Source organism: Chiloscyllium punctatum, chromosome 28 (genome assembly GCF_047496795.1).
Source record: "Chiloscyllium punctatum isolate Juve2018m chromosome 28, sChiPun1.3, whole genome shotgun sequence".
NCBI lineage: Eukaryota > Metazoa > Chordata > Chondrichthyes > Orectolobiformes > Hemiscylliidae > Chiloscyllium > Chiloscyllium punctatum.
In genome coordinates this window covers 5630281-5642460 of record NC_092766.1, presented here as the reverse complement: position 1 = coordinate 5642460, position 12180 = coordinate 5630281, and the positions used below count along the sequence as shown (strand labels likewise).

Below are 12180 nucleotides of genomic sequence, written 5' to 3'. Positions count from 1 at the left end.
CCGTGGCCCAACATTTCAACTCCCCCTCCCACTCTGCCGAGGACATGGAGGTCCTGGGCCTCCTTCACCGCCGCTCCCTCACCACCAGACGCCTGGAGGAAGAACGCCTCATCTTCCGCCTCGGAACACTTCAACCCCAGGGCATCAATGTGGACTTCAACAGCTTCCTCATTTCCCCTTCCCCCACCTCATCCTAGTTTCAAACTTCCAGCTCAGTTACTGTCCCCGTGACTTGTCTGGACTTGTCCGACCTGCCTATCTCCTTTTCCACCTATCCACTCCACCCTCTCCTCCCTGACCTGTCACCTTCATCCCCTCCCCCACTCACCCATTGTACTCTATGCTACTCTCTCCCACCCCCACCCTCCTCTAGCTTATCTCTCCACGCTTCAGGCTCACTGCCTTTATTCCTGATGAAGGGCTTTTGCCCGAAACGTCGATTTCGCTGCTCCTCGGATGTTGCCTGAACTGCTGTGCTCTTCCAGCACCACGAATCCGGAATCTGGTTTCCAGCATCTGCCAGTCATTGCTTTTACCTCTGTCAAATTTTAAATCCTAACGCTGCGTCTGGTCTCTTAACTGCACCTTCTCTGCATCTGTAACGTTACGTTCCTCGCTCCCCTGACGCACTCGGCCTGGCAGGACCTGTTTTGAACCCGCGCGCAAAACCACGCGTTTCGCTGTAACGTGGGACGCGAATAAATCAATTCCAATCAAACACGGTTTGCTTTGGGCAGCCCAGTCTGGATGATTCAAGCATTTTTCGAAGCTTAGGGTTAGCCTCTAAGGGTACTAGCCATACTCTCTGAGGGACTCTTACGGCATTACCTGGTCTTGGGTCCAGGAAGGACAATGTGCAATGCTGTCCAGGTTATCGAGGGAGCTCAGATCCATCGACTTTAAGTCAGTCACAGGCAGGGCGCTGAGGAGGTATTGTAGGCTGGCAATTTCACTCTGGGAAAAGGTAGATGGTGCTCCCCAGGCCTACAGCAAACAGATGAATCATCACCACACCTCGAACTCAAATCTCTTCGCGTTGACGGTTCGAGGCCCAACATTGCTCAAAGGATCGCGTGTGGACTGACCTTCCTGAGGAAGGGGCAGCTATGGGGACGGTCACAACGTTAACAGACACTTTGGATACACACGTTATCAGGAAAGGGTCGGAGGGACGTGGGCCAGGAGCAGGAGGGTGGGACTGGTTTTTCACTTTGGCCAGATGCCCTGGGCGGACTGAAGGCATGCCATCTGACTCTGCGAGATGTGAGGTGGGGGGGGGCACCTTTCCCCCTGAACCCACAGGGAGGCGAGGGCCAGATCTGAAAAAATCACCCCCCCCCCCCCCCCCGCCATTCTCACTCACTCAACACCCCACCCACCCAGGACACCAGCAATCCGAGTCTACCTGGAGGGGGTGACAGGGGTAGGGAGGGGGTGTAGGGGCTGGGGGGGATGACAGGGATAGGGAGGGGGTGTAGGGGCTGGGGGGGGTGACAGAGATAGGGAGGGGGTGTAGGGGGCTGGAGGGGGTGACAGGGATAGGGAGGGGGGTGTAGGGGCTGGGGGGGGGTGACAGGGATAGGGAGGGGGTGTAGGGGCTGGAGGGGGTGACAGAGATAGGGAGGGGGTATAGGGGGCTGGAGGGGGTGACAGAGATAGGGAGGGGGTGTAGGGGGGGTGTAGGGGCTGGAGGGGGTGACAGAGATAGGGAGGGGGTGTAGGGGGCTGGAGGGGGTGACAGAGATAGGGAGGGGGTATAGGGGGCTGGAGGGGGGTAACAGAGATAGGGAGGGGGTATAGGGGGCTGGAGGGGGTGACAGAGATAGGGAGGGGGGTGTAGGGGGCTGGAGGGGGTGACAGGGATAGGGAGGGGGTGTAGGGGCTGGAGGGGGTGACAGAGATAGGGAGGGGGTGTAGGGGCTGGAGGGGGTGACAGAGATAGGGAGGGGGTGTAGGGGCTGGGGGGGGTGACAGGGATAGGGAGGGGGTGTAGAGGCTGGAGGGGGTGACAGAGATAGGGAGGGGGTGTAGGGGGCTGGAGGGGGGGACAGAGATAGGGAGGGGGTGTAGGGGCTGGAGGAGGTGACAGAGATAGGGAGGGGGTGTAGAGGCTGGAGGGGGTGACAGAGATAGGGAGGGGATATAGGGGCTGGAGGGGGGGACAGAGATAGGGAGGGGGTGTAGGGGCTGGAGGGGGTGACAGAGATAGGGAGGGGGGTGACGGGTATAGGGAGGGGGGGTGTAGGGGCTGGAAGAGGTGACAGGGGTAGGGAGGGGGTGTAGGGGGCTGGAGGGGGTGACAGAGATAGGGAGGGGGTGTAGGGGCTGGAGGGGGTGACAGAGGGAGGGGGTGTAGGGATGGGGGGGGTGACAGGGATAGGGAGAGTGTGTAGGGGGCTGGAGGGGGTGACAGCGATAGGGAGGGGGTGACAGCGATAGGGAGGGGGTGTAGGGGGCTGGAGAACGGAGGGGAGTTGAGATTATAAGACCATGCGACACCAAAAACACCGCTCAGTCTAACCAGTCCCACCTGCCTGCGCCTGGTCCATATCCCTCGAAACCTATCCAAGTCCAAATTCAACGTTGTAACTGTCCCCACACACCCACCCCTTCCTCAGGAAGCTCATTCCAGGCAGGAACCAACTCCGTGCGTCGGGAAAAGATGCTTCCCTCCCCCCCCCCTCACCCCCCACCAACGTCTGGTTTGAATATCTCTCCCTGACGGTGGTCCTGATGCTCTGGGGTCCAGGAGGCCGAGGGTTTGGGGGAGCAGAGGAAGGGGGTGCGTGCCCTTGCCTCGTGGTGGGGAAGTGTGCGCGGATAATACAGGTACCTCGATGGCTTTGCCGATCAGAGCCGAGCGCTGTTGCGATGAGAAGCCGAGGACGGAGCCCAGGACACTGACGCTGTAATTGAAGGTCTCGGTGCTCATACAGGACAGCTGCTCCACTGACCACTCACTGTTACCTTGGCCCAGCTGGTAGATCTCATCCGAGGTCGGGGTCACCGTGCACGACGCTGGAACAGACAGGAGGCACCGGTTAATAGGGAGCTTCACTGGGCGACGCACACCAGCTAACAGGAGGGACACCACACCCAGGGCCTCTGCACAAGGGGACGCTCACGGGAGACAGGGAGGGGCAGAGACTTTCAGGCAAGGGATTCCTGAACCTCAGGACACCCCCAAACAGCCAAAAACACCCCCCCCCATCCCCATCCTCCCCACCCACCTCCTCCAACATCACAGTGAGGGAAATGGAGGAGATCTCAAAGGGTCAAAGGTGACAGAGATAGGGAGGGGCTGGAGGGGGTGACAGAGATAGGGAGGGGGGTGTAGGGGGCTGGAGGGGGTAACAGAGATAGGGAGGGGGTGTAGGGGGCTGGAGGGGGTGACAGAGATAGGGAGGGGGTGTAGGGGGATGGAGGGGGTGACAGAGATAGGGAGGGGGTGTAGGGGGATGGAGGGGGTGACAGAGATAGGGAGGGGGTGTAGGGGGCTGGAGGGGTGACAGGGATAGGGAGGGGGTGTAGGGGGCTAGATGGGGTGACAGAGATAGGGAGGGGGGTGTAGGGGCTGGAGGGGTGACAGAGATAGGGAGGGGGTGTAGGGACTGGGGGGGGTGATGGAGATAGGGAGGGGGTGTAGGGACTGGGGGGGTGACAAAGATAGGGAGGGGGTATAGGGGGCTGGAGGGGGTGACAGAGATAGGGAGGGGGTGTAGGGGCTGGAGGGGGTGACAGAGATAGGGAGGGGGTGTAGGGACTGGGTGGGTAACAAAGATAGGGAGGGGGTGTAGGGGCTGGAGGGGGTGACAGAGATAGGGAGGGGGTGTAGGGGCTGGAGGGGGTGACAGAGATAGGGAGGGAGTGTAGGGACTGGAGGGAGTGACAGAGATAGGGAGGGGGTGTAGGGGGCTGGAGGGGGGTGACAGAGATAGGGAGGGGGTGTAGGGGCTGGAGGGGGTGACAGAGATAGGGAGGGGGGTAGGGGCTGGAGGGGGGGACAGAGATAGGGAGGGGGTGTAGGGGGCTGGAGGGGGGTGACAGAGATAGGGAGGGGGTGTAGGGGCTGGAGGGGGTGACAGAGATAGGGAGGGGGTTGGGGAATGAGTGACTCTGAGTGCGAGGTTCTCCGGAGACTCTGGCTGGCCCGATGGTTCGGGAGTGTGTCGGTTTGGATCCATCGCCCGGGTTACTGATCGACCGTGAGAGGGGGGGGGTCACGTCTGCGCAGCCCGTTTCCCGCCCCCCCCCCCCCCCCTCCCCTCCCCTCCCCTCCACTCCCCCCTCCACTCGGGGAGCGGGTACGGGCGGTGCTGGTACCTGCCCTCCTCCTGCGTTGAGTGTTCCCCTCTGCTGCTGGCTCCACCAGTCTGGTGAAGATGGTGACGGTGATCACGGTGAGATTAAAACCCGTCTGGAATTCCGGTGACGCTGCTGGACCCACAATCCCTTGCGACGCCTGCAGCTGCGAAAGCGCTTGGTTCACATCGACCTGACAAAAATAAATCACCACGTTAGATGCCAGCACTCCTTCACCATCTCCCCCCTCGTGGGGTATTTACCCCCATCCCTAATTAACCCCCTTCGCAAGCAAGGTGGGCTGAGTGATTTGCCCTTCCGCATTTCACACACACACCTCCGAAACCTGGGGGTCTGAGTGAGCCAGATATCTTGGAGTTTACTCGCATTAACCTGTCGAGGTTTGTTCATCCATCCAGCACGAGGAGAGACCCTTCGGTCCAACATACCCACGCCAACCAGCTCTCCGAAATTAACCGGTCCCGTTTCTAGTCATAGAGCCGTCCAGCACGAGGAGAGACCCTTCGGTCCAACATGCCAAACTAGACCAGTCCCACCGGCCTGCTCCTGACCCATGTCCCTCCAAACCCTGTCCTCTTCGTGTACTTATCCAAATATCTTTTAAATGTTGTAACTCTCCCCCACATCCCCCCTCTGGAGGTTCATTCCACACACGAACCACCCTCTGGGTAAAGAATTTGCCCCTCCCCCCACCCCACGTCTTCCTTAAATCTCTCTTCGCTCGCCTTAAAAATGTGCCCCCCTGGTCTCGAAATCCCCCACCCTAGGGGAAAAAGAGATTAATCCTCCGCCCCTCATGATTTTATAAGCCTCGATAAGATCGCCTCCCAACCTCCGACACTCCAGTGAAAGAAATGTCCCAGACTGTCCAGCCTCTCCTTATCCCTCAAACCCTCCATTTCGGGCAACATCCTGGTAAATCTCTTCTGAGCCCTGCCCAGTTTAATAATACCCCCTCCCTGTAACAGGGCGACCAGAACTGGACACAGTGCCCCAGACGAGGCCTCACCAATGTCCTGTACAACCCCAAAGTGACGTCCCAACTCCCTGTACTCAAGGGTCAAAATAATGAGGGCAAGTTTGCTAAATACCTTCTTAACCACCCCCCCCCCTCGTGACACAAACTTCAAAGAATTATGTCCCTGCACCCCTGGGTCCCTCTGCTCCACATCTCACTCCCTGGGGCCTCCCAGGAACTGTTTCAGCCCCTATCCCTGTTTGTTACGTCCGAGAGTGCCTCGGGCAGTGGATTTTTGGACTCAGAATTGAGCCAGATATCTTGAAGTTTGTTGACCATCAATTGACGGTACTCACTGAGGTGACATTGGACGTGCCCACAATACCACGACATGTGGCCACTGTCTGGGGGGGGTGGGGCAGCTTGTGCCAAATGTGAAATGCCCCCACCCCCCTCACGCCATTCAGCCCTGACCCAAAACCCGGCCAACCTACGCACCTCAGCCACGCGGGGAGGAGGGCGCGGTTCTGCACTTTGGAGTCCCCCCCCCCAGGGAACAGATGGTCACCCCCCCCCTTCCCCGCGCACAGCAAGATCCCAGTAGAGCGAGAGAGGGTCTGTTTTGGACTCACCGTGTTCGGAAGCTGCTGCAGGGTGTCTCCGTCCAGGAAGGAGATCATGGGGCCTAGTGAGGTGATGGTCTCAATCGTCCACATCGAGGCGTTCCTGAGGGGGGGAGGTGCCAAGGAGCCATTAGATCCCAGCGAGATCCTCAGACACGCCACGTGGACATTCGGCCCCTCGTGCCAGTCGGCCTGCCCCCCGGGGTCAGGGCATGGCCTTCCCCTCAGGCTGAAGACCCTCAGTCTCTAGGCCTCGAAGGGGGAGTCAAACCCCCCCCCTCCCCATCTGGGAAAGGCCTAATGAGCCCCTTGGAGGCAGTGCCCCACTCCAACCGGACTGAACTGTCAACTCCCCCACTATCACCCCCTGCCCTTTGTCACAGGTCAGCACACCCCTCCCCAACACACACACACACACAGTGACAGACAGAGACAGAGTGAGAGAGGCAGAGAGAGAGAGACAGAGACAGACAAAGAGAGAGAGAGAGAGACACACACATGGAGAGAGAGAGAGAGACAGACAGAGAGTGTGAGAGAGAGTGAGAGAGACAGACAGAGAGAGACACAGACAGAAACAGATACAGACAGACAGAGAGAGAGTCATAGAGACGTACAGCACGGAAACAGACCCTTCGGTCTAACCCATCCATGCTGACCCAGATATCCCAACCCAATCTCGTCCCCACCTGCCAGCACCCGGCCCATATCCCTCCAAACCCTTCCTATTCATATACCCATCCAGATGCCCCTTAAATGTTGTAATTGTACCAGCCTCCACCACATCCTCTGGCAGCTCATTCCATACACGTACCACCCTCTGGGTGAAAAAGTTGCCCCTTGGGTCTCTTTTATATCTTTCCCCTCTCACCCTAAACCTATGCCCCTCTAGTTCTGGACTCCCCGACCCCAGGGAAAAGACCCTGTCTATTTATCCTATCCATGCCCCTCATGATTTTATAAACCTCTATAAGGTCACCCCTCAGCCTCCGACGCTCCAGGGAAAACAGCCCCAGCCTGTTCAGCCTCTCCCTGTAGCTCAAACCCTCCAACCCTGGCAACGTCCTTGTCAATCTTTTCTGAACCTTTTCAAGTTTCACAACATCTTTCCGATAGGAAGACCAGAATTGCACGCAATATTCCAACAGTGGCCTAACCAATGTCCTGTACAGCCGCAACATGACCTCCCAACCCCTGTACTCAATACTCTGACCAATAAAGGAAAGCATACCAAACACCTTCTTCACTATCCTATCTACCCGCGACTCCACTTTCAAGGAGCTATGAACCTGCACTCCAAGGTCTCTTTGTTCAGCAACACTCCCTCGGACCTTACCATTAAGTGTATAAGTCCTGCTAAGATTTGCTTTCCCAAAATGAAGCACCTCACATTTATCTGAATTAAACTCCATCTGCCACTTCTCAGCCCATTGGCCCGTCTGGTCCAGATCCTGTTGTAATCTGAGGTAACCCTCTTCGCTGTCCACTACACCTCCAATTTTGGGGTCATCTGCAAACTGACTAAATACACGGTGTCTCAGTGGTTAGCACGGCTGCCTCACAGCGCCAGAGACCCAGGTTCGAGTCCCCACTCGGGGGACTGTCTGTGTGGAGTTTGCACATTCTCCCTGTGTCTGCGTGGGTTCCCTCTGGTGCTCCGGTTTCCTCCCACAGTCCAAAGATGTGCAGGTCAGGGTGGATTGGCCATGGGAAATTGTCCCATAGTGCCCAGGGATGTGCAGGTTAGGGTGGATTGGCCGTGGGAAATTGTCCCATAGTGCCCAGGGATGTGCAGGTTAGGGTGGATTGGCCATGGGAAATTGTCCCATAGTGCCCAGGGATGTGCAGGTTAGGGTGGGTTGGCCGTGGGAAATTGTCCCATAGTGCCCAGGGATGTGCAGGTTAGGGTGGATTGGCCGTGGGAAATTGTCCCATAGTGCCCAGGGATGTGCAGGTTAGGGTGGGTTGGCCATGGGAAATTGTCCCATAGTGTCCAGGGATGTGCAGGTTAGGGTGGATCGGCCGTGGGAAATTGTCCCATAGTGCCCAGGGATGTGCAGGTTAGGGTGGGATTGGCCATGGGAAATTGTCCCATAGTGCCCAGGGATGTGCAGATTAGGGTGGATTGGTCATGGGAAATTGTCCCTAAGTGCCCAGGGATGTGCAGGTTAGGGTGGATTGGTCATGGGAAATTGTCCCATAGTGCCCAGGGATGTGCAGGTTAGGGTGGGTTGGCCGTGGGAAATTGTCCGATAGTGTCCCGGGATATGCAGGTTAGGGTGGATTGGCCATGGGAAATTGTCCCATAGTGCCCAGGGATGTACAGGTTAGGGTGGATTGGCCATGGGAAATTGTCCCATAGTGCCCAGGGATGTGCAGGTTAGGGTGGATTGGCCGTGGGAAATTGTCCCATAGTGTCCAGGGATGTGCAGGTTAGGGTGGGACGGCCATGGGAAATTGTCCCATAGTGTCCAGGGATGTGCAGGTTAGGGTGGGTCGGCCATGGGAAATTGTCCCATAGTGCCCAGGGATGTGCAGGTTAGGGTGGATTGGTCATGGGAAATTGTCCCATAGTGTCCAGGGATGTGCAGGTTAGGGTGGATTGGCCATGGGAAATTGTCCCATAGTGCCCAGGGATGTGCAGGTTAGGGTGGGTCGGCCGTGGGAAATTGTCCCATCGTGTCCAGGGATGTGCAGGTTAGGGTGGGTCGGCCATGGGAAATTGTCCCATAGTGCCCAGGGATGTGCAGGTTAGGGTGGGTCGGCCATGGGAAATTGTCCCATAGTGCCCAGGGATGTGCAGGTTAGGGTGGGTCGGCCGTGGGAAATTGTCCCATAGTGCCCAGGGATGTGCAGGTTAGGGTGGATTGGCCGTGGGAAATTGTCCCATAGTGCCCAGGGATGTGCAGGTTAGGGTGGGTCGGCCGTGGGAAATTGTCCCATAGTGCCCAGGGATGTGCAGGTTAGGGTGGATTGGCCGTGGGAAATTGTCCCATAGTGCCCAGGGATGTGCAGGTTAGGGTGGGTCGGCCGTGGGAAATTGTCTGTAGTGTTAGATGAAGTGGTAAAATGTCGGGGAATGGGTCTGGGTGGGTTGTGCTTCGGAGGGTCGGTGTGAAACGTGTTGGGCCAAAGGGCATATTTCCACACTGTTGGGAATCTAATCTAATCTCATACCTCTAATCCCTGCATCCAAATTATTTATATAAATGATGAAAAGTAGTGCCCCCCCCCCACTTGGGAAGGACTCTCAAGCAACTCCAGCACTCACCCTACCCCCCCCCACCTCCCCCCCCCCAGCTCCCTCCCCCCGTCACACTTCCCCAACCGAGACCCAAGCACCTTCCCCCACGCCCCAGCTCCCTCCCCCCATCACACTTCCCCAACCGAGACCCAAGCACCTTCCCCCACCCCCCCCCAGCTCCCTCTCCCATCACACTTCCCCAACCGAGACCCAAACACCTTCCCCCACCCCCCCAGCTCCCTCCCCCATCACACTTCCCCAACCGAGACCCAAGCACCTTCCCCCACCCCCCAGCTCCCTCCCCCATCACACTTCCCCAACCGAGACCCAAACACCTCCCCCCACCCCCCCCCAGCTCCCTCCCCCCATCACACTTCCCCAACTGAGACCCAAACACCTTCCCCCACCCCCCCCCAGCTCCCTCCCCCCATCACACTTCCCCAACTGAGACCCAAACACCTTCCCCCACCCCCCAGCTCCCTCCCCCCGTCACACATCCCCAACCGAGACCCAAGCACCTTCCCCCTCCCACCCAGCTCCCTCCCCCCATCACACTTCCCCAACTGAGACCCAAGCACCTTCCCCCACCCCCCCCAGCTCCCACCCCCCCGTCACACTTCCCCAACTGAGACCCAAGCACCTTCCCCCACCCCCCAGCTCCCTCCCCCATCACACTTCCCCAACCGAGACCCAAACACCTTCCCCCACCCCCCCCAGCTCCCACCCCCCCATCACACTTCCCCAACTGAGACCCAAACACCTCCCCCCACCCCCCCAGCTCCCTCCCCCCCATCACACTTCCCCAACCGAGACCCAAACACCTTCCCCCACCCCCCCAGCTCCCTCCCCCCCATCACACTTCCCCAACTGAGACCCAAGCACCTTCCCCCACCCCCCCCAGCTCCCTCCCCCATCACACTTCCCCAACCGAGACCCAAACACCTTCCCCCACCCCCCCAGCTCCCTCCCCCCAACACACTTCCCCAACTGAGACCCAAACACCTTCCCCCACCCCCCCAGCTCCCTCCCCCCCATCACACTTCCCCAACTGAGACCCAAACACCTTCCCCCACCCCCCCAGCTCACACCCCCCCGTCACACTTCCCCAACTGAGACCCAAACACCTCCCCCCACCCCCCAGCTCCCTCCCCCCATCACACTTCCCCAACTGAGACCCAAACACCTTCCCCCACCCCCCCAGCTCCCACCCCCCCGTCACACTTCCCCAACTGAGACCCAAGCACCTTCCCCCACCCCCCCAGCTCCCTCCCCCCGTCACACTTCCCCAACTGAGACCCAAACACCTCCCCCCCCCCCAGCTCCCTCCCCCCGTCACACTTCCCCAACTGAGACCCAAACACCTTCCCCCACCCCCCCAGCTCCCTCCCCCATCACACTTCCCCAACTGAGACCCAAACACCTCCCCCCACCCCCCCAGCTCCCTCCCCCGTCACACTTCCCCAACTGAGACCCAAGCACCTTCCCCCACCCCCCCCAGCTCCCTCCCCCCGTCACACTTCCCCAACCGAGACCCAAGCACCTTCCCCCACCCCCCCAGCTCCCTCCCCCATCACACTTACCCAACTGAGACCCAAACACCTCCCCCCACCCCCCCAGCTCCCTCCCCCATCACACTTCCCCAACTGAGACCCAAGCACCTTCCCCCCACCCCCCCCAGCTCCCTCCCCCCATCACACTTCCCCAACTGAGACCCAAACAACTCCCCCCACCCCCCATCTCCCTCCCCCCATCACACTTCCCCAACTGAGACCCAAGCACCTTCCCCCCACCCCCCCCAGCTCCCTCCCCCCATCACACTTCCCCAACTGAGACCCAAACAACTCCCCCCACCCCCCATCTCCCTCCCCCCATCACACTTCCCCAACCGAGACCCAAGCACCTTCCCCCACCCCCCCAGCTCCCACCCCCCATCACACTTCCCCAACTGAGACCCAAACACCTCCCCCCACCCCCCCAGCTCCCAGCTCCCACCCCCCCATCACACTTCCCCAACTGAGACCCAAACACCTTCCCCCACCCCCCCCAGCTCCCAACCCCCATCACACTTCCCCAACTGAGACCCAAGCACCTTCCCCCACCCCCCCAGCTCCCTCCCCCGTCACACTTCCCCAACTGAGACCCAAGCACCTTCCCCCACCCCCCCCAGCTCCCACCCCCCATCACACTTCCCCAACTGAGACCCAAGCACCTTCCCCCACCCCCCCAGCTCCCTCCCCCATCACACTTCCCCAACTGAGACCCAAACACCTTCCCCCACTCCCCCAGCTCCCTCCCCCCATCACACTTCCCCAACTGAGACCCAAACACCTTCCCCCACCCCCCCCAGCTCCCTCCCCCATCACACTTCCCCAACTGAGACCCAAGCACCTTCCCCCACCCCCCCAGCTCCCTCCCCCATCACACTTCCCCAACTGAGACCCAAACACCTTCCCCCACCCCCCCAGCTCCCTCCCCCCATCACACTTCCCCAACTGAGACCCAAACACCTTCCCCCACCCCCCCCAGCTCCCTCCCCCCATCACACTTCCCCAACTGAGACCCAAGCACCTTCCCCCACCCCCCCAGCTCCCTCCCCCCCATCACACTTCCCCAACTGAGACCCAAACACCTCCCCCCACCCCCCAGCTCCCTCCCCCCATCACACTTCCCCAACCGAGACCCAAACACCTTCCCCCACCCCCCCAGCTCCCTCCCCCCAACACACTTCCCCAACTGAGACCCAAACACCTCCCCCCACCCCCCCAGCTCCCTCCCCCCGTCACACTTCCCCAACGGAGACCCAAGCACCTTCCCCCACCCCCCCAGCTCCCTCCCCCCATCACACTTCCCCAACCGAGACCCAAACACCTTCCCCCACCCCCCCAGCTCCCTCCCCCATCACACTTCCCCAACCGAGACCCAAACACCTTCCCCCACCCCCCCAGCTCCCTCCCCCATCACACTTCCCCAACCGAGACCCAAACACCTTCCCCCACCCCCCCAGCTCCCTCCCCCATCACACTTCCCCAACTGAG

General features: G+C 59.8%; 1 protein-coding gene across 1 annotated transcript in view; it reads right to left on the bottom strand.

The window, feature by feature from the left end:
- Positions 1 to 816: 816 nt before the first annotated feature.
- LOC140453924 (otoancorin-like) overlaps positions 817 to 12180 on the bottom strand; it is a 36358-nt gene continuing 24994 nt past the window's right edge. Inside the window, exons 10-13 of the mRNA XM_072548777.1 lie at positions 5914 to 6007; positions 4324 to 4495; positions 2834 to 3018; positions 817 to 984 (exon numbers count right to left, since the gene is read on the bottom strand). Of these exons, the coding sequence (XP_072404878.1) occupies positions 817 to 984; positions 2834 to 3018; positions 4324 to 4495; positions 5914 to 6007 (619 nt within the window). The remainder of the gene's footprint in view (positions 985 to 2833; positions 3019 to 4323; positions 4496 to 5913; positions 6008 to 12180) is intronic.